The sequence below is a fragment of the Staurois parvus genome, unplaced genomic scaffold (assembly GCF_062004578.1).
Source record: "Staurois parvus isolate SC_StPar_1 unplaced genomic scaffold, SC_StPar_1.0 ptg001997l, whole genome shotgun sequence".
Lineage (NCBI taxonomy): Eukaryota > Metazoa > Chordata > Amphibia > Anura > Ranidae > Staurois > Staurois parvus.
In genome coordinates, this window is record NW_028319793.1 from 27,617 (window position 1) to 51,337 (window position 23,721).

At 48.1% G+C, this 23,721-nt stretch overlaps 1 protein-coding gene across 1 annotated transcript; it reads left to right on the plus strand.

Moving 5' to 3' along the window:
- Positions 1-10,587: 10,587 nt before the first annotated feature.
- Positions 10,588-21,615, plus strand: LOC149433065 (protoheme IX farnesyltransferase, mitochondrial-like; the record flags this gene model as incomplete). The annotated part of the gene is made up of 2 exons (XM_089664693.1): positions 10,588-10,864; positions 19,929-21,615. Coding segments are annotated over 2 exons (684 nt in total), but the record flags the coding sequence as incomplete, so codon positions are not given.
- Positions 21,616-23,721: the final 2,106 nt, after the last annotated feature.

Genomic DNA, 23,721 nt, shown 5'->3' on the forward strand with positions numbered 1-23,721 from the left:
GTTCCTTTGATCACAGTTTCAGTTTTACATTACAGATCATAGCAGTGGATGAGGAATGTGTAGCTGGTTCTTGTCTTTAGAGTCAATGTAAACCTACAATCTATTTTTCATAACGTTCGCCATCAGTCCTCACTGGATGCAGTTTTCTTCAGCAAATCCTTCCAGTCACAGCACTTCCTGTTTCAGGCTGACAATGTCAAGCCAATGTCTTGCAATTAGTAGCAGTGTTGTCAGCCTGCTGTGTGCACTCCCGCTGCAGAAGACCATTGGTCAACTGATGGAGCATACGTGGCGGGCTAACAGCGCCGCTGCTAATTGCTAGACAATGGCTTAGCGTTGTCAGGCCGAAACAGGAAGCGCTGTTACTGGCAGGGTCTCTGATTCTGAAACTTTCCAACAGATTGATAAAAAATAAAAAACGATTTGTTTAAGAAAACTGTATGTGAAGAAACAAGATGCCAAACTTATTGAAAAGTAGATTTATAGTTTACACCCATTTTATATAATATAATCAGCGAATAAATTCCATATCATTGCTAGTTCACCCGGTTGTCTTTTAGTTATAAATTCCTTCCACATTATTCATAAGTTGCATCTCCCTCTACAACAGCGGTTCTCAACCTGTGGGTCGCTACCCCTTTGGGGGTCGAAAGACCCTTTCACAGGGGTCCCCTAAGACCATCAGAAAACACATATTTCCGATGTGTAAAGAGCAGCTACTGTGTAGAAAGCAGCTACAGTGTTGAAAGCAGCTACTGTGTTGAAAGCAGCTACAGTGTTGAAAGCAGCTACAGTGTAGAAAGCAGCTACTGTGTTGAAAGCAGCTACTGTGTTGAAAGCAGCTACAGTGTTGAAAGCAGCTACTGTGTAGAAAGCAGCTACAGTGTAGAAAGCAGCTACTGTGTTGAAAGCAGCTACTGTGTTGAAAGCAGCTACAGTGTTGAAAGCAGCTACTGTGTAGAAAGCAGCTACTGTGTAGAAAGCAGCTACAGTGTAGAAAGCAGCTACTGTGTTGAAAGCAGCTACTGTGTAGAAAGCAGCTACTGTGTAGAAAGCAGCTACTGTGTAGAAAGCAGCAGTATTGGAGGTAAAACGACACTTCATAAATTATAATTACTGGGTAAATAATTTTATGGTTGTGGGTCACCACAACATGAGGAACTGAACTAAAGGGTCACGGCATTAGGAAGGTTGAGAACCACTGATCTAGAAGAACGGAGTTCCAAATCATTTAAAAAATAAAGTCTGACAGTAAAGGAAAAATATCAAGAAAGGTATTGAGGGTGCTAAAGTATACGGCAGTGTTTCCCGCAGTGAAAATGCCCTGGAGGAGGGGCAAAACGCATTCCGTCTTCGCCGTCCAACGCACCGCGTCACTTCCGGTGAGTGGAGCGCATGCCGGCGTGCGGCGCTCTCAGGGGCCATCTTGCTAGAGGGTGGATTCTTCCATGCTGTCATCTATTGCTGACTGGGAGGTCTTTACCCCGGTGATGTGAAGTTCTGGTTCCAGATAAACAATAAATGCATATGATTGAAAGGGGCACTCTGATGGGGGAATATGATGGAAAGGGGCACTCTGATGGGGGCATATGATGGAAAGGGGCACTCTGACGGGGAATATGATGGAAAGGGGCACTCTGATGGGGGCATATGATGGAAAGGGGCACTCTGATGGGGGCATATGATGGAAAGGGGCACTCTGACGGGGAATATGATGGAAAGGGGCACTCTGACGGGGAATATTATTATTATACAGTATTTATAAAGCGCCAATAGTATGCTCAGCGCTGTACATTACAAAGGGGGACAGAACATGTGACAGAACAATACCAATACAATGCAAAACATGAGAGGATTGAGGGCCCTGCTCTTTCGAGCTTACAATCTAGGAGGGAGGGGATGGTGGCACAGGAGGAGATAGCTGTGCGGGATGGAGTGGTAGGAAGAGTGGAGGAGGTCGGCAGGTTAGCAGGGGGTGGGGTAGGCTTCCCTGAAGAGGTGGGTTTTCAGGGTGCGCCTAAAGGAGAGGAGAGTAGGTGATAATCTGATGGGTTGGGGCAGGGAGTTCCAGAGGATGGGTGACACCCTGGAGAAGTCCTGGAGGCGGGCATGGGAGGAGGAGACCAGGGAACTAGAGAGAAAGAGGTCTTGTGAGGAGCGGAGTGTGCGTGCTGGGCGGTACTTGGATATTAGGTCGGTGATGTAGTAAATATGATGGAAAGGGGCACTCTGATGGGGGAATATGATGGAATGGGGCACTCTGATGGGGGAATATGATGGAAAGGGGCACTCTGATGGGGGAATATGATGGAAAGGGGCACTCTGATGGGGGAATATGATGGAAAGGGGCACTCTGATGGGGGAATATGATGGAAAGGGGCACTGTGATGGGGAAATATGTTGGAAAGGGGCACTCTGATGGGGGAATATGATGGAAAGGGGCACTGTGATGGGGAAATATGTTGGAAAGGGGCACTCTGATGGGGGAATATGATGGAAAGGGGCACTCTGATGGGGGAATATGATGGAATGGGGCACTCTGATGGGGGAATATGATGGAAAGGGGCACTCTGATGGGGGAATATGATGGAAAGGGGCACTCTGATGGGGCATATGATGGAAAGGGGCACTCTGATGGGGGAATATTATTATTATTATACAGTATTTATATAGCGCCAAAGGGTTTGCTCAGCACTGTACAGTAGCAAGGGGGACATAACATGAGACAAGACAGTAACAATACACTACACGAGGGGTTCGAGGGCCCTGCTCTTTCGAGCTTGCAAGATCTAGATAGCAGTTGGATGTGGGGTAGGAAGGAGAGATGGTGGCGTTGTTAGTAGTGATGGAGAGGATGGGGGGGCACGGGGTGGGGGAAAGACCAGGAGCTCGGTTTTGGATAGGTTAAGTTTGAGGAAATGGAGCGACATCCAGTCTGATATGTCGTTTATGATGGGGCATATGATGGAAAGGGGCACTCTGATAGGGAATGTGATGGAAAGGGGCACTCTGATGGGGCATATGATGGAAAGGGGAACTCTGATGGGGAATATGATGGAAAGGGGCACTCTGATGGGGGAATATGATGGAAAGGGGCACTCTGATGGGGGAATATGATGGAAAGGGGCACTCTGATGAGGAGTATGATGGAAAGGGGCACTCTGATGAGGAATATGATGGAAAGGGGCACTCTGATGGGGGAATATGATGGAAAGGGGCACTCTGATGGGGAATATGATGGAAAGGGGCACTCTGATGGGGGAATTTGATGGAAATGGGCACTCTGATGGGGGAATATGATGGAAAGGGACACTCTGATCGGGGAATATGATGGAAAGGGGTACTTTGAGTATAAGGGGGCACTCTGACGGGAATACCTGATGTATGGTGGCACTATGATGGGGATACCTGATGTAAAGGGGCACTCTGATGGGGACAACTGATGTAAAGGGGCACTCTGATGGGGACAACTGATGTAAAGGGGCACTCTGATGGGGCATATGATGTAAAGGAGCACTCTGATAGGCACACCTGATGTGATGGGAATACATGATGTAAAGTTGCACTCTGATGGCGACACCCTATGTAAGGGGGCATACTGATGGGCACACTCTATTCAGACCTTAGCCAGAAGAAAATGTTAGTGACTGGACCTCCTTGAATTTTAAGTCAATACTCCTGGTCTACAGTATATGAAAGTCATACATCTTTATCTGCTTCCAGGTTGGCAACTCAAGGTGTTGAAAGATTGACAGGCAAGTAGCATTTTCAGAGAGAGGTCAGCTTGACGTCCGTGAAGGTGTTTCCATGTTCGGGGTTGTTCACTCTCTCCTGACATGTGATGTACTATCGTCATTCTGTGATTTTCTTTTGTAAATATATGTTTGGGCTGAGACATTTCAGTTGACTGGGAACATAAAGCTGTCCTAAGATAGAGAACAAAGCCAATCTCTAGATCAGCCATTCTCAGCCAGGGTTCCTCCCGAGGTTGCTAGGGGCTACTTGAGCTGTGGCTCTGAAGAGGAATGATTGGAATATGTGAGGGAAGCAGGTGTTACATTAAAGGTACCTCGCTGCCTCAGGCACTCTCCTCGTGTTTCAGGTCACATGAGCAGAGCCAGGCAGAGGATGAATGCCACCCTGGACATCATCTATCTCCACATGGAGCTTCTCAGCCAGGTGCAGGACCTGTAGTTTCCTATTGCAGTGAGGGCTGTTCATGGCTCTTGCGCATCTTTTTGACTGTCTATGTTTGGGAAATGGTTAAACACGAGAACATATTATCATATTAATAAAGCAGAGAATCTCCGCCTGGGGCCAAGATTAATGATTTAATGTTTTTGTTGAAAGCCTTCATCTCCCTCATCCCCACCTCACTGGTAATGACTGCGAGGTAATGAACTATGAGGATCGCGTGAGTATAACACCATCAAAAATTACTGACACATACAGACTGCGAACGCCAATTTGTCTTCGTCTGCAACGTACAACACACCTGACCCACTGCCAGAGGGTGGTGTTGTGCGACTGACAGACCCGGTCTTCCTGGACAGGAAATGGGGACTAATCACTGAAATGTAGAGGATTAATAGCACAGACCAATTACATCATCAAGACACTTCATATTCATGAGAACGCAACCTATCCATTCACTAGAGACCAGTGACATCACCGACACCCTTCATATTCATGAGAACGCAGCCTATCCAATCACTAGAGACCAGTGACATCACCGAGACCCTTCATATTCATGAGAACGCAGCCTATCCATCACTAGAGACCAGTGACATCACCAAAACCCTTCATATTCATGAGAACACAGCCTATCCATTCACTAGAGACCAGTGACATCACCGAGACCCTTCATATTCATGACAACGCAGCCTATCCATTCACTAGAGACCAGTGACATCACCGAGACCCTTCATATTCATGAGAACGCAGCCTATCCATTCACTAGAGACCAGTGACATCACCGAGACCCTTTATATTCATGAGAACGCAGCCTATCCGATCACTAGAGACCAGTGACATCACCGAGACCCTTCATATTCATGAGAACACAGCCTATCCATCACTAGAGAACAGTGACATCACCGTGACCCTTCATATTCATGAGAACGCAGCCTATCCATTCACTAGAGACCAGTGACATCACCGAGACCCTTCATATTCATGAGAACGCAGCCTATCCATTCACTAGAGACCAGTGACATCACCGAGACCCTTCATATTCATGAGAACGCAGCCTATCCGATCACTAGAGACCAGTGACATCACCGAGACCCTTCATATTCATGAGAACGCAGCCTATCCAATCACTAGAGACAAGTGACATCACCGAGACCCTTCATATTCATGAGAACGCAGCCTATCCATTCACTAGAGACCAGTGACATCACCGAGACCCTTCATATTCATAAGAACACAGCCTATCCATTCACTACAGACCAGTGACATCACCGAGACCCTTCATATTCATAAGAACACAGCCTATCCATTCACTACAGACCAGTGACATCACTGAGACCCTTCATATTCATGAGAACGCAGCCTATCCAATCACTAGAGACCAGTGACATCACCGAGACCCTTCATATTCATGAGAACGCAGCCTATCCAATCACTAGAGACCAGTGACATCACCGAGACCCTTCATATTCATGAGAACACAGCCTATCCATTCACTGCAGACCAGTGACATCACCGAGACCCTTCATATTCATGAGAACACAGCCTATCCATTCACTAGAGACCAGTGACATCACCGAGACCCTTCATATTCATAAGAACACAGCCTATCCATTCACTGCAGACCAGTGACATCACTGAGACCCTTCATATTCATGAGAACGCAGCCTATCCAATCACTAGAGACCAGTGACATCACCGAGACCCTTCATATTCATGAGAACGCAGCCTATCCAATCACTAGAGACCAGTGACATCACCGAGACCCTTCATATTCATGAGAACGCAGCCTATCCATTCACTAGAGACCAGTGACATCACCGAGACCCTTCATATTCATGAGAACGCAGCCTATCCAATCACTAGAGACCAGTGACATCACCGCGACCCTTCATATTCATGAGAACACAGCCTATCCAATCACTAGAGACCAGTGACATCACCGTGACCCTTCATATTCATGAGAACGCAGCCTATCCATTCACTAGAGACCAGTGACATCACCGAGACCCTTCATATTCATGAGAACACAGCCTATCCATCACTAGAGAACAGTGACATCACCGTGACCCTTCATATTCATGAGAATGCAGCCTATCCAATCACTAGAGACCAGTGACATCACCGAGACCCTTCATATTCATGAGAACGCAGCCTATCCAATCACTAGAGACCAGTGACATCACCGAGACCCTTCATATTCATGAGAACGCAGCCTATCCATCACTAGAGACCAGTGACATCACCAAAACCCTTCATATTCATGAGAACACAGCCTATCCATCACTAGAGACCAGTGACATCACCGAGACCCTTCATATTCATAAGAACACAGCCTATCCATTCACTGCAGACCAGTGACATCACTGAGACCCTTCATATTCATGAGAACGCAGCCTATCCAATCACTAGAGACCAGTGACATCACCGAGACCCTTCATATTCATGAGAACGCAGCCTATCCAATCACTAGAGACCAGTGACATCACCGAGACCCTTCATATTCATGAGAACACAGCCTATCCATTCACTGCAGACCAGTGACATCACCGAGACCCTTCATATTTATGAGAACGCAGCCTATCCATCACTAGAGACCAGTGACATCACCGCGACCCTTCATATTCATGAGAACACAGCCTATCCAATCACTAGAGACCAGTGACATCACCGAGACCCTTCATATTCATGAGAACGCAGCCTATCCAATCACTAGAGACCAGTGACATCACCGCGACCCTTCATATTCATGAGAACACAGCCTATCCAATCACTAGAGACCAGTGACATCACCGTGACCCTTCATATTCATGAGAACGCAGCCTATCCAATCACTAGAGACCAGTGACATCACCGTGACCCTTCATATTCATGAGAACGCAGCCTATCCATCACTAGAGACCAGTGACATCACCGAGACCCTTCATATTCATAAGAACACAGCCTATCCATTCACTGCAGACCAGTGACATCACTGAGACCCTTCATATTCATGAGAACGCAGCCTATCCAATCACTAGAGACCAGTGACATCACCGAGACCCTTCATATTCATGAGAACGCAGCCTATCCAATCACTAGAGACCAGTGACATCACCGAGACCCTTCATATTCATGAGAACACAGCCTATCCATTCACTGCAGACCAGTGACATCACCGAGACCCTTCATATTTATGAGAACGCAGCCTATCCATCACTAGAGACCAGTGACATCACCGCGACCCTTCATATTCATGAGAACACAGCCTATCCAATCACTAGAGACCAGTGACATCACCGAGACCCTTCATATTCATGAGAACGCAGCCTATCCAATCACTAGAGACCAGTGACATCACCGCGACCCTTCATATTCATGAGAACGCAGCCTATCCATCACTAGAGACCAGTGACATCAATCCTCAGCATAAAGATGATGGATCGGTACGAGTCTATCTAAAGCTTAGCTTGAAAATGTTTTTCCTTTTGTCCATGTAAAGTGGCTACACGTGGTAGCAGAATGAAGACAGAAGAATGAAGAAATAGTAGCACAATGGAAACACATTCTTCCTGCGCTGATTATAGTTTATTTGTAGAAAGGATTATAATGGATTGTAGGGAATCCAATCCTGTGTCAGTGTGCTGAGCGCAGTCACATATGAGGTGACTTTCTTATACACAGTACACAGCACTGAATAGAAATATACAGAGCGGGTCACAAGCAGACCCGGCTTACTATGAAAGGTCCCTCACTGGCCAGGAAAAACAAACAGGGTTCAGTCCACTGCCCCAGCCCCATCCCCCCCTCCCCAAGGACACAGCCACACTCTGTAGAGATGTATAGATTTATATTCATCTTCCAACATTATGTTGGTGGTAGTCCAACAACTAGTTACCCTACTGCATAGGTACATTAGAGTGTAAGCTCCTCTGGTACACAGACTGATGTGACTGTGGGGGAGGGGACATTAGAGTGTAAGCTCCTCTGGTACACAGACTGATGTGACTGGCTCAGTGTTCTCTGTACAGCACTGCAGTATATGTCAGAGCTATATAAATGTATAATAATAAAAGCGTTTGACTGGGGAAGACATTAGAGTGTAAGCTCTTCTGGTACAGAGACTGATGTGACTGGGGGAGGGGACATTAGAGTGTAAGCTCCTCTGGCGCAGAGACTGATGTGACTGTGGGGGAGGGGACATTAGAGTGTAAGCTCCTCTGGTGCAGAGACTGATGGGAATGTGGGGGAGGGGACATTAGAGTGTAAGCTCCTCTGGTACAGAGACTGATGTGACTGTGGGGGGAGGGGACATTAGAGTGTAAGCTCCTCTGGTACAGAGACTGATGTGACTGGGGGAGGGGACATTAGAGTGTAAGCTCCTCTGGTACAGAGACTGATGTGACTGTGGGGGAGGGGGCATTAGAGTGTAAGCTCCTCTGGTGCAGAGACTGATGTGATTGGCTCCGTGTTCTCTGTACAGCACCCCAGTATATGTCAGAGCTATATAAATGTATAATAATAGTGTGTGACTGTGAGGACATTAGAGTGTAAGCTCCTCTGGTACAGAGACTGATGTGACTGTGGGGGAGGGGACATTAGAGTGTAAGCTCCTCTGGTACAGAGACTGATGTGACTGTGGGGGAGGGGACATTAGAGTGTAAGCTCCTCTGGTACAGAGACTGATGTGACTGTGGGGGGAGGGGACATTAGAGTGTAAGCTCCTCTGGTACAGAGACTGATGTGACTGGCTCAGTGTTCTCTGTACAGCACTGCGGTATATGTCAGAGCTATATGAATGTATAATAATAATAGCGTGTGACTGTGGGGAGACATTAGAGTGTAAGCTCCTCTGGTGCAGAGGCTGATGGGACTGGTTTAGTCTTCTCTCTGAATGGCTTGTCAACACTACACCAGACAATGTTGTTAATAGTTTCTCTAGGTGGGTTTTAAAAAGAGATTTTTCATCATGCTGGAGGGCTTCTGTAACTTCCAGCAGAGATTTCTGTTGCATCCTGATGGTCACGTGTTCCACTTGCACTGACAATCGCACATTTTGTCACGTACAGAGATTTCTCAGCGCCTGTCTGTCCATGTGCCATGCTGTGATACAAGTCTTCCTGCTGTCATGAAGATTTGGCAAGCCTATTAATTAGTTTGTTATTAAAGTGGTTCTTCAGCCTCGATATAAAAAAATTAAAAGTCGGCAACTACAAAATACTGTACCTGCTGACTTCTAACCACTTGACCTCCTGGAGGTTTTACTGCCTTCATGACCAGACCATTTTTTGCTATTCAGCACTGCACAAATTTAACTGGCAATTTCTCAGTCATGCAACACTGTACCCACATTTTTTTGCATTTTTGTTCGCATAAATAGAGCTTTCTTTTGGTGGTATTTGATCACCACTGGTTTTTTTTTTCATAGTTCTCCATTACATCAGGGCCCCTCCTTACATCAGGGTCCCTATGACAGTCCCCCTTACATCATGGTTCCCATCACAGTCCCCCCCCCCCTTACATCATGGTCCCCATTACAGTTCTCCATTGCATCAGGGCCCCTCCTTACATCAGGGTCCCCATCACAGTCCCCCCCTTACATCAGGGTCCCCATCAGAGCCCCTCCCTACCTCATGGTCCCCATCAGAGCCCCTCCTTACATCATGATCCCCATAACAGTCCTCCCTTACATCAGGGTCCCCATCAGAGCCCTTTCTTACATCAGGGTCCCCATCACAGACCTCCTTACATCAGGGTCCCCATCAGAGCCAATCCTTACATCATGGTCCCCATCACAGTCCTCCCTTACATCAGGGTCCCCATCACAGTCCTCCCTTACATTAGGGTCCCCATCACAGTCCTCCCTTACATTAGGGTCCCCATCACAGTCCTCCCTTACATTAGGGTCCCCATCACAGTCCTCCCTTACATCAGGGTCCCCCCTTACATCAGGGTCCCCATCACAGTCTTTCCTTACATCAGGGTCCCCATCACAGTCTTTCCTTACATCAGGGTCCCCATCACAGTCTTTCCTTACATCAGGGTCCCCATCAGAGTCCCTCCTTACATCATGGTCCCCATCACAGTCCTCCCTTACATCAGGCTCCTCATCAGAGCCCTTTCTTACATCAGGGTCCCCATCAGAGCCCTTTCTTACATCAGGGTCCCCATCACAGTCGTCCTTACATTATGGTCCCCATCACAGTCCTCCCTTACGTCAGGGTCCCCATCAGAGCCCTTTCTTGCATCAGGGTCCCCATCACAGTCCTCCTTACGTCAGAGTTCTAGAGTCCTCATCATAGCCCCTTCTTATATCAGAGTGCCAGATAAAATCTTGCAGCAGGCTGTAGTTTGGAGGCCCCGGGTTTAAAACATGGTATAAGCTGAATTTGTCCTTTACTCCCTGGGGAATGACAGGTTCTCTTATATGAAGAAATAATTGGAGTTCTCTTTCTCCGCAGTCCTCTTCTGGCGGTGTCCTTCGCTGCAGCGTGCGCCATCCCTGGGATCTCCATCCTGACTCTGGCCGTTAACCCCCTGACTGGGGCTCTGGGTGCCTTCAACATCTTCCTGTACACCTGCTGCTACACCCCCATGAAGAGACTGACTATCGCCAACACATGGGTGGGCTCCGTGGTGGGTGCCATACCGCCCATAATGGGCTGGACCGCTGCAACCGGCAGTCTGGATCCTGGTAAGTCTGTCCCTTTAATAAAATCTATTTCATCTACAATCCCCCTGTGTCTACATAGAACACACAAGGTACCAGTTGTGGTGGAAACCATTGGAGGCTCTTTGTGGCTCCTTGACCCTCATGTTTGTACTGTTGTACAGCAGTGACCCCTATTAGAGCCCAGCCGGGTAATTCTAGTACACAGATTGGCTGTGACTTCTATGGGGCCGCATTGTTACAATACACAGAAATTGGTAAGAGGTTTTAGGCGGCTCTGCCAATAATTATCATCAGTGCCATTCACTTCCCCCATTCTGGGGCCTAATTGTACAAGTAGCAATTGCTGCCACTGCTGTCATTGCTTGCCTCTTCACATGATGGCTCCATATTTAGTTTCTTTAACCCTTCAGGGCCGGCACCAGTGTTCACACTCATCCACTGACAGTTCTGCATTGGGACTCTGAAAGTGGCAGGACATGACGCGGTCATGTGACTTCTCCGCTCTGCGCAGATTGGGGGTCCGGTTTCCATCGGATGGTCACACTGAAGTCTGCTGATCGGTGTGGAGATTGTGACGGTGTAGAGAGTTTACAGCCGGTGTTTATCCACCTCCCTGCACATGCTGTAGTGTTCCCAATCCGCACATAATCGCATCTCCACCTAATCAGTCAGTATTGTGTCAGAGCGCGTTCTGGTGACCGCTGTCAATGGCTCAATCAGCGCAGAACGCCAAGGACCATTCTCTTCTAATACAGTATATGGCTTACATCCACCCAGGAATTGTCTGGCATTGAAGGTGCAATTTAAAGACGGTACAGCTGCCGAAACATATTCAATGTTCTCCCTTCATTTAAAGAGAACCTGTACTTAGACATAATGCAGGGAGGGCAAGTGCTGTGTTCTTGGATATTGGAAGGGTCATGTATAGGGCCCACTCTGTCCTTTGTGGCCCTACACATGGCTATACCTTATCTGTCATTGGTCATCTCCCACAACCTGATATACAGTTGCAAGAAAAAGTATGTGAACCCCTTGGGATTACGTGGAGTTTTGCATGAATTGGGCATAAAATGTGCTCTGAACGTCATCTAAGTCACAACAATAGAAGAACACAGTCTGTTGAACATAATACTACACAAACATTAGATGTTGCCATGGTTTAATTGCACATAACATGTAAACATTCACAGTGCAGGGAGGAAAATTATGTGAGGCCCTAGCTTAATGACTTCTCCCAGAGCTAATTGGAGCCAGGAGTGAGCCAACCTTGACTCCAATCAGTGTGATGATATTGGATGTGTTGCTGACAGCTGTCCTGCCCTTAAAAAACACACACCTGTTTTGGGTTTACTGGTTTCAAGAAGCACTGTCTGATGTGAACCATGCCTCGCAGAAAAGAGCTCTCAGAAGACCTACCATCAAGAATTGTTGACTTGCATGAAGCTGGAAAGGGTTAAAAAAGTATCTCCAAAAGCCTTGATGTTCATGTGTCCACGGTAAGACAGACTGTCTACAAATGGAGAAAGTTTACTCTTCCCTAGGTGTGGTCGTCCTGTAAAAATGACTGCAAGAGCACAGCGCAGAATGCTGCATGAGGTAAAGAAGAATCCCAGAGTGTCAGCTAAAGACCTACAGAAATCTCTGGCACATGCTAACATTTTTGTTGACACATCTACAATAAGGAAAACATTAAACAAGAATGGAGTACATGGGAGGACACCACAGAGGAAGCCATTGCTGTCCAAAAAGAATATTGCAGCACGTTTGAAGTTTGCAAAAGAGCACCTGGATGTTCCACAGCACTACTGGCAAAATATACTGTGGACAGATGAAACCAAGATTGAGTTGTTTGGGAAGAACACACAACACTATGTGTGGAGAAAAAAAGGCCCAGCACAAGAAAACATCAAAACCTCATCCCCACTGTGAAACATGGCGGAGGGAGCATCATGGTTTGGGGCTGCTTTGCTGCCTCAGGGCCTGGACGGATTGTTGTCATTGATGGGAAAATGAATTCCAGAGTTTATCAAAACATTTTGCAGGAAAAAGTACGACCATCTGCCCGCCAACTGAAGCTCCGCAGAGGATGGGTGATGCAACAGGACAATGACCCAAAGCATACAAGTAATTCAACAAAACAATGGCTGCAACAGCACAGAATATGCCTTCTGGAGTGGCCCAGTCAGAGTCCTGACCTCAACCCCATTGAAATGCTGTGGCATGACCTTAGGAGAGCGATTCACACCAGACATCCCAAGAATATTGCTACACTGAAACAGTTTTGTGAAGAGGAGTGGTCCAAAATGACTCCAGATCGTTGTGCAGGTCTGATCTGCAACTACAGGAAATGTTTGGTTGAGGTTATTGCTGCCAAAGGAGGGTCAACCAGTTATTAAGTCCAAAGGTTCACATACTTTTTCCTCCCTGCACTGTGAATGTTTACAGGTTATGTGCAATTAAACCATGGCAACATCTAATGTTTGTGTAGTATTATGTTCAGCAGACTGTGTTCTTCTATTGTTGTGACTTAGATGACGTTCAGAGCACATTTTATGCCCAATTCATGCAAAACTCCACGTAATCCCAAGGGGTTCACATACTTTTTCTTGCAACTGTACTCTTCCCAAATACATTACAATCTTTACAATTGGTTCGGGGGGAAGCGATAGCACTGCCATCCACGGCTCTGATCTGCTGTGTAATATCAGCTCCCCAACACACTTCACTAGCCTGAGCAGTTCAAATGCTGGGACTTGTAGTTACAGATTTCTTTTTAGGAAAAATGCTAAGTAATCAAACTACGCAATGCTCCGCTCAGATATGAAGGAACACCTTTGAGTATATAAATCCCCTTTAACCCTCTTGCTGCCATGCAGGTTTGTGTGTGAGGGGCTTCAAAAACCTTTTTTTTTAGGGGGTCGTTGAGGTTGCAGCTGCTATCGGTCCTTCTTTAGCTGCAGTGACTGGGGGTGTACACATGCCACGATTGTGATACTTTGCTCACGGCTGGAATTATACCTCCTGTCACTTTCAAAGGGAGTAGCGCCCTCCAAGTGCGACTCATTGAAGTGATACAACCCTTCATCACCCCCTGTCAAATGCTCCCCATGGCTCGGTTCACACTGGTGAGGGCGGTTGCCACATTGGGGCCACACCTGTTCCCGCAGCTGCAACCATCAGCAGAGAAAAATGCACTGCTGCTCAGGAGATGCAGCATCTGGGGCCACGTTTTCTGATATAGCAGCCCACTCAAATGAATGACTGGTGTGCAGATGCACCGCATATATGTGAACCAGGACTTAATGTGGTTGGAAAGGCATGAGGTTTTCTTCCCTCATGCATCCATGCAATCCCTCTGGGTGTAGCATCGCCCCCCAGCCCCCCCTTATACTTACCTGAGCCCCATCTTGATCCAACGATGTGCACGAGAGCCTCAGCTGTCCCTGGGTATCTCCCTCTTTATTGGCTGAGACAGCAGCGGGATTACAGCCAGTGAAGAAGAGAGCGGGGGAGGGGTTGGGGGTTTGGTGGGTGCCTTGCTGCATCTGTGTGTGAATGGAGACACAGAGCAGCAGCTCAGAAGCCCCCATACCAAGCTACCTGCTGTGGGGGCATTTGGCAGGAGGACCAACGGGAGACCCAAGAAGAGGAGGATCAGGTGCTGCTCTGTGCAAAACCATAGGTAAGTATAACATGTTTGTTATTGGGAAAAAAAAATCTGCCTTTACAATCGCTTTAAGAGTGATCAAAGCATGTGTGATCGGACCCTAATTGTATGATATATTTATTATTTTGAAAAGCCCCCTATGAGATAGCATGATTGACAGGTACTCTTTTTTTGGGGGGGGGTAGCAGGGGTCTTTTTGGACAAATCTGACTGAGGGCACAGCATCCCCAATCTTCTGCTCCACCCGGCTCTCCTAGCCAGGAACTGACAGCTCTGAATCTATAGGTTATCATAGCTGAGCACTTCTGGGTTCATACTTCACAAGTTTAAAGAATATTCCTCCATTCCCCCCCACCCTCCCAGTTGCCATTCTGTTGTGTCATTTTTTTTTTTAGTCCCATGCACCCCAGAGGAGCCGGGGAGGGTGTCTGGACAGGGGGCTACAGCTAAAAATACTGTTGAAGTGATCCAGCGGCTATATAACCACTGGATTGTTTCTACAATAATATAGTCTGCTCTAAAGTAAACAAACTTGGGCTGCTGTTGCAGATGTGAGTTTTACATGCCGCTGGCAGCACAGTGGCTAAATGGTTAGCACTTCCGCCTGGCAGTACTCGGGTCGTTGGTTCGAATCCCAACCACAGCACCACCTGCCTGGTGCTTGCATGTTCTCCCTGTGCCTGTGTGGGTTTCCTCCCACACTCCAAAGACATGCTGGTAGGTTCATTGGCTCCTGTCTAAATTGTCCCTAGTATGTGTATGTATGAATGTGAGTTAGGGACCTTAGATTGTACGCCCCTTGAGGGTTAGGGACCTTAGATTGTACGCCCTTTGAGGGTTAGGGACCTTAGATTGTACGCCCTTTGAGGGTCAGGGACCTTAGATTGTACGCCCCTTGAGGGTCAGGGACCTTAGATTGTACGCCCCTTGAGGGTCAGGGACCTTAGATTGTACGCCCCTTGAGGGTCAGGGACCTTAGATTGTACGCCCCTTGAGGGTCAGGGACCTTAGATTGTACGCCCCTTGAGGGTCAGGGACCTTAGATTGTACGCCCCTTGAGGGTCAGGGGCCTTAGATTGTACGCCCCTTGAGGGTCAGGGACCTTAGATTGTACGCCCCTTGAGGGTTAGGGACCTTAGATTGTACGCCCCTTGAGGGTCAGGGACCTTAGATTGTACGCCCCTTGAGGGTTAGGGACCTTAGATTGTACGCCCCTTGAGGGTTAGGGACCTTAGATTGTACGCCCCTTGAGGGTCAGGGACCTTAGATTGTACGCCCCTTGAGGGTCAGGGACCTTAGATTGTACGCCCCTTGAGGGTCAGGGACCTTAGATTGTACGCCCCTTGAGGGTCAGGGGCCTTAGATTGTACCCCCCTTGAGGGTCAGGGACCTTAGATTGTACACCCCTTGAGGGTTAGGGACTGATGTGAATGTACAATATATAAAGTGCTACGTAAATAGACAGCACTATATAAGTACCTAAAATAAATAATAAATCTAGAAGTTGGAGAATCCCCTCATCCTTTTCACCTCACCATTTTCTTATACTTCCAGCATTGCTGTTCAGCGATTCTCTGTCCAGCACCACACAGCCTCCAGCTGAAGTCTTCAGAAATTCTCCATTTCAGCGGGAGAGCCCCTCTCTGTCTGCGTGCACCAGTACAGAGATTGGGATTTCAGGAGCCTATGGGTAGAGGCTGCATGGCGCCCCAAGGAGAGAGGGGTAACAGGGGTGAATAGATGATATGCTCAGAGTCCTTTCAGATCCATCCGTGACTGGAACATTTGATAACCCGATTGATCCAGCATGGCTGTCTACTGGGATATCTAAAGCAGCCCATAGATTATGCAATTTTGTTTTTCCTTCCTCCGTGGGTGGAAGGACAGAAAATCGCTCAATTCCCCCATCAACACAGTCAGTATTGAAGGGAAATACCTCCCACAGCGCTTATTGTGTTCTGCGGGCGGGGGGGCTTTTCCCACTGGCAGAATACAAATGATCACTGCAGCCACCAGTAATGATCACACTTAAAAACAAAAACCCCCGTGGGCTGGTTGTACTAAAATCAATCGATAGATCGACTTCAGTACAATCAGCCTGCCCATAGATGGATCAGATTTGTCCAGCTTCTGCTGCACCAGCCACATTTTGATCCATCTACGGCCGGCTTTAGATCGAAGAGCTTGCAATCAACTAGTATACAGAAATCTTGGTAGGATTAGAGCAATGTGCACCTCCTCAGCACCCCAGAGCGCCATGTGCCCTGTCCTCATCCATCTTACCCCCACGACTCCCAGTGACACAATAAAACGCAGAGCTGTCACTCGGGGGCAGAAAGCCTCAGCTGTCACCCTGCGTGTAAACAGTGACGCGATGTCGGGGGACCCCCGCAGTGGACGGGGCTCTTCCTGTGGGGTTAGTTTGGTTTATTTAGATAACAAAGAAACAAACATCCTCGCCATGATGAAGGATGGAGTCTCCCCCAATCATTTATTTTCTCAGCCCTGATCGCTGAGTAAATAACACATAGTGAGTGCTGTGCCCTCAGGCCGGATTCATTAGACGCACCGCCAGCGAGGAGAGAGAGGCCGAAAGTGTGCAGCGCCTGCCTGCTGGAGGAAACCCTCTTATTAAAGTAGGGAAAAAACCTGACCGCATGACATTGAGCTTGCTAGAGCCCCGAGTACCAGAAACAATTGCCATCTTTATTTTAGGTAAATACAGTATTTGATTTTTATCTTTTGGTAAATGCCAGTGCACCAATCTCCTACTGCCTCTTTTCAGAAAGCGGACCTTCACCCTGAACTAGGTTGCCATTGGATAGAAGTGGTTTCTCGCCTAGACAAGAATGAAGGTTTTGTCCCCCTCCCTCTGTGTACAGATGTGTCGCAGGGCTACGGGGCCCGAGTGAGCCCTGCGGCACCGCTGCAGGTTTTGCTGAGCGTCTGTGCATGTGTAGACGGTATTCGGGGAGTCCCAAACTTTGCCATCTTTGCACGGGAAGTCACCTGTGCATGCACAGATATGCTGAAGGGCTTGGCCAGGACCCAAAGGGTTCCCCATTATCTGCCCACGTGCCATAATGGTGACACCAGGTGACTGAGGCACCTGTGGGAATGAAGCCTTACAGCCAATGCCAAACTGTAAAGCAGGGGTGTCAAACTGGCGGCCCTCCAGCTCTTGCCAAAGTGGCGGCCCTCCAGCTCTTGCCATACCAGCGGCCTTCCAGCTCTTGCCAAACTGGCGGCCCTCCAGCTCTTGCCAAACTGGCGGCCCCCCCAGCTCTTGCCAAACTACAAGTCCCATAAGGCATTGCCAGATTGACAGTTACTAGCATGACTCCAAAAGGCAGAGGCATGATGGGACTTGTAGTTTCACAACAGCTGGAGGGCCGCCAAACTACAAGTCCCATCATGCCTGAGCCTTTGGGAGTCATGCTTGTAACTGTCAATGCCTCATGGGACTTGTAGTTTGACAACAGCTGGAAGACCACCAGTTTTACACCCCTGCTTTTCAGTTTAGCATTGGCTGTAAGGCTTCATTCACACAGTTGCCTCAGTCACCTGGTGTCACCATTATATCTCATGTGGCAGCGAGGCTGTGGGCTGTAACGCCACGCTGCCACATATGTGCACGCAGCCAGCGGTGCTGGAAATATGCTCACTCAGTGTTCCCAGTATATGACCGCACTGTCACCAACAGGTCCTGATCCTGGTTTATGAGTGAGACCTGGTAGGACAGGCTGCTGACCGTGCGATCACAGAGACAAACCGGTAGGTCAGGCTGTTGCCCATGCAATCACAGGGACAATCCGGTAGATCAGGCCGCTGTCCACGCGATCGCAGAGACAATCTGGTAGGTCAGGCTGCTGACCGTGCGATCACAGAGACAGCGATCACATTGACCAGGAATCCCAGAAAATGTCTCCTGCCTTTAGGAAAGGGTTGGCTCTCGGTAGGGGGATGGGGTTAGTCAGCTACCCCCCTCACTCCCCCTCTCTGTTGGGGTCCCTCAAGGCTCTGTCCTCGGGCCCCTTCTCTTCTCCATCTACACCTCCTCCCTTAGCCAACTCATACACTCTCACGGCTTCAACTATCGCCTCTATGCCGACAACACACAAATCTATCTCTCAACCCCCCACCTCACCCCCTCGGTCTCCGCCCGAATCACACACCTACTGAGCGACATATCAGACTGGATGTCGCTCCACTTACTTAAACTGAATCTCTCCAAAACCGAGTTTCTTGTCTTCCCTCCAGCCCGAACCCCACCCCCCATTGACTTCTCCATCACATCCAACAACACCACCATCAAACCCGCCCCGCAGGCCAGAGTACTTGGTGTCATTCTGGACTCCAACCTATCCTTCCAGCCCCAAGTCCAATCTTTAACAAACTCGTGCAGACTCCACCTCCGCAACATGCAGACTCCACCTCCGCAACATGCAGACTCCACCTCCGCAACATCGCCAAAATCTGCACGTTCCTAACTCCAGAAACCACTAAACAGCTCATCCACTCCCTCATCATATCACGACTCGACTACTGCAACTCCCTCCTCACTGGCCTGCCTCGCCGCTGGCTATCCCCGCTTCAGTCCATCCTGAATACGGCTGCCAGACTCATTCACCTTTCCAACCGCTCCATCTCCGCCACCCCCCTCTGCCAATCCCTCCACTGGCCTCCACTCACTGTCCTCCACCTCCCTCTGCCAATCCCTCCACTGGCCTCCACTCACTGTCCTCCACCCCCCTCTGCCAATCCCTCCACTGGCTTCCAATTGCCCAACGGATCAAATTCAAAATCCTAACACTGACGTACAAAGCCATCCACCATACTGCCCCGAACTACATCACTGACCTAATATCCAAGTACCACCCAACACGCACACTCCGCTCCTCACAAGACCTCCTTCTCTCTAGTTCCCTGGTCTCCTCCTCCCATGCCCGCCTCCAGGACTTCTCCAGGGTGTCACCCATCCTCTGGAACTCCCTGCCCCAACCCATCAGATTATCACCTACTCTCCTCTCCTTTAGGCGCACCCTGAAAACCCATCTCTTCAGGGAATCCTACCCCACCCCCTGCTAACTTGCCGACCTCCTCCACTCTTCCTACCACTCCATCCCCCACAGCTATCTCCTCCTGTGCCACCATCCCCTCCGTCCTAGATTGTAAGCTCTAAGGAGCAGGGCCCTCAATCCCCTCATGTTTTGCATTGTATTGGTATTGTTCTGTCACATGTTCTGTCCCCCTTTGTAATGTACAGCTCTGAGCGAACTATCGGCGCTTTATAAATATTGTATAATAATAATAATACCCATCGTATTATTTTCGTCCTTCTTGCCCTAATTTGGGGATATGAACACAGAAAGAGATTTCTTGTCCCTTTTTGCTGACATTGCTGTCTTTCCCTTTCAGGTGCTCTGCTCTTAGGTGCCATCCTCTACTCCTGGCAGTTCCCTCACTTCAATGCCTTGAGCTGGAACCTGCGAGAAGATTATTCCCGAGGAGGTTACCGAATGATGTCCGTCACCCACCCAGACATGTGTCGGCGGGTGGCCTTGCGGCATTGCCTGGCTCTCATAGGACTGTCCACCTTAGCGCCAGCCCTGGATGTAACCACCTGGAACTTCCCCATCATCTCCCTGCCAATCAACTTGTACATCTCCTACCTGGGGTATCGCTTCTACCGCGATGCCGACCGCAACAGCTCCCGGAAACTCTTCTTCTGCAGCTTGTGGCATCTTCCCACGCTGCTGCTGCTTATGTTAACCTGCAAAAAGTCTGTGGTGGGGAAAAAAGAAAAGGTCCGAGATCCCAGATAACGGGGAGACCAGAACTTTGGGGTTCCTCAATCATGTAATACTGTACATGGACAGCGATGGGGGGGATTGCTGGGATAACGGCCTTACCAGACTTGTCTGATATTGACAGAACTATTACCTACCTCCAGGCGACGGCCACATGAAAGTAATCAGAACCGTAGCGCTCTCTTCTCCAGCACTGACTCCAAGGAGTGAACGAGTAAACACAAGTGTATGTCAGGAACACATGGCTAACGTCAATCCGCTGCTTCTCTGTGTACTTTTCCAATAAACAAAGTGAATTGATGGTGACAGGGCCACACTCATTCACTGAACCAATGTGGCTGCAGGAGATGGAACGATGAGTGAATGGTGTCTGCTGCCTCATCGCTTCCCACAAAACCCCTTTATTTATTATACAGTCTGGTCCAGGAAGCGCCAGACTCCAGTATCAGTAAGGAAGTTCAAGGGGCAAACCGATTGGGTGCCACAGAATATGCGTCCAACAACTTGTTCCTCCGTAGTCACCAGTAAGTCAAATGTTCATTGCAGGCTTTACCCCCCTTACTACACCTAACGCATATGTGCCTTGGCAACAGGGTGGGCTTTAAAGGATGAATTAACCTTTAGTTACATGTTACACCCATTGTGACGGTGGGCGGGGGATCCTCTCCCCCATCACAATTCAAAAACAGGGCTCCGCCCACACAGCAGCATCATTCCTTCACAGAGGTCTGTGAATGAATGAACTACAAGTACCATCTGTCACCAGCAGACAACTGAGAGGGTGCTGGTGAGGGAGGTAAGGGGCGCACAGCTGTACTGACATTGCACCCGTGATGCGTGGGTGCAATGCTTTACAGGCTCCTAGGAATTAATGACTTTTTACCTACAATAAAATGTGCCTGTATTTTCATTTTTTTAAATGAGCGTACGCTTTAATGCCCACGTGTCGCACATATGCAGCGCTGGGCGGCCGATGTGTCTGTGCACACTCCCACCACAGAGTCTAAGGCTGTCTAAGTCCATGCTAATGATCAGTAACCGGTGTGACCAATCATGTGACCACCAATCACAGTGGTCACATGATCGGCAGATCTTTTCCATTCACCCCATCCTCAGCATTCAGAACGTTTTTTTTAGGGATATTGTAGAGAGTTGTAGTAAGGAGACCCAATCCTAAACAATATAATATTTTGCAGCCTACAGTTCCTTAGCGGCGGTGGTAGCTGCATTCGTTTTTTTTTTCAAGCTAAGAATATTTTCAGCAATTACAGAAATATAACTTTACCTTGTCAGCATGTTACTGTCTTTGTTATTTCCGGTACACTGAACTGATTTATAAATCTTATCAGGTTTTCCAGCTGCATTCTGTGAATGACAAAAGAACTCCTCCCTATGTATTGGAAATGAAGGATGGAGGAGAAGTTAGTAGTCCAAACCAGGAAAGCAGCCTAGGGTGACACCAGGGGCAGACTGACAAGTCATGGGGCCCCCGGGCAATAGGGGATCATGGGGCCCCTGTGTCCTTGCCCACACTCAAAGCACACCCAAAAAAGCCTATAAAAGGTACCAGGTGCATTTCATGGGGCCCCCTACTGACCCCAGGCCCTCGGGTAGTGCTCGAATGGTCAGTCCGCCCCTGGGTGACACCCATAGTTCCCTCCATAGATAAAGTACAGGGAGCATTGACACCCTGGGGCAGGAAACAGGGCTGCTGTTAGAAACCATAGGGCCCCGTACAGCCAACCTGACCAGACACCCCTCAAAGAAAAAGTTTACTATGCTTCAGTTATAAATGAACACAGTGAGTGATTGGTACCAATCATTCATTGTGTTCATTCAGGAAAGGAAAGAGCTGTTGACATATTTACCAGACCCTTCCCCCACTCTCTATCTTGTAGCAGGGCTTAAAATTTCAAGTCCTGAGCTACTAGCCAGGCCTTAGAGTTACTCGCCACCAACAAACACACACAAACAGAGACACACAGACATGTACAGTCAGGTCCATAAATATTGGGACATCGATACAATTCTAACATTTTTGGCTCTATACACCACCACAATGGATTTGAAATGAAACGAACAAGATGTGCTTTAACTGCAGACTGTCAGCTTTAATTTGAGGGTATTTACATCCAAATCAGGTGAACGGTGTAGGAATTATAACAGTTTGCATATGTGCCTCCCACTTGTTAAGGGACCAAAAGTAATGGGACAATTGGCGTCTCAGCTGTTCCATGGCCAGGTGTGTGTTATTCCCTCATTATCCCAATTACAATGAGCAGATAAAAGGTCCAGAGTTCATTTCAAGTGTGCTATTTGCATTTGGAATCTGTTGCTGTCAACTCTCAAGATGAGATCCAAAGAGCTGTCACTATCAGTGAAGCCATCATTAGGCTGAAAAAAACGATACAAACCCATCAGAGAGATAGCAAAAACATTAGGTGTGGCCAAAACAACTGTTTGGTACATTCTTAAAAAGAAGGAACGCACCGGTGAGCTCAGCAACACCAAAAGACCCGGAAGACCACCGAAAACAACTGTGGTGGATGACCGAAGAATTCTTTCCCTTGTGAAGAAAACACCCTTCACAACAGTTGGCCAGATCAAGAACCCTCTCCAGGAGGTAGGTGTATGTGTGTCAAAGTCAACAATCAAGAGAAGACTTCACCAGAGTGAATACAGAGGGTTCACCACAAGATGGAAACCATTGGTGAGCCTCAAAAACAGGAAGGCCAGATTAGAGTTTGCCAAACGATATGTAAAAAAGCCTTCACAGTTCTGGAACAACATCCTATGGACAGATGAGACCGACATCAACTTGTACCAGAGTGATGGGAAGAGAAGAGTATGGAGAAGGAACTGCTCATGATCCTAAGCATACCACCTCATCAGTGAATCATGGTGGTGGTAGTGTCATGGCGTGGGCATGTATGGCTGCCAATGGAACTGCTTCTCTTGTATTTATTGATGATGTGACTGCTGACAGAAGCAGCCGGATGAATTGTGAAGTGTTTCGGGAATATTATCGGCTCATATTCAGCCAAATGCTTCACAACTCATTGGACGCTTCACAGTGCAGATGGACAATGACCCAAAGCAGACTGCAAAAGCAACCAAAGAGTTTTTAAGGGAAGAAGTGGAATGTTATGCAATGGCCAAGTCCATCACCTGACCTGAATCTGATTGAGCATTTCACTTGCTGAAGACAAAACTGAAGAGAAAATGCCCCAAGAACAAGCAGGAACTGAAGACAGTTGTAGTAGAGGCCTGGCAGAGCATCACCAGGGATGAAACCCAGCGTCTGGTGATGTCTATGCGTTCCACACTTCAGGCTGTAATTGACTGCAAAGTGAAAGTTTGATTTATGATTATTATTCTGTCCCATTACTTTCGGTCCCTTA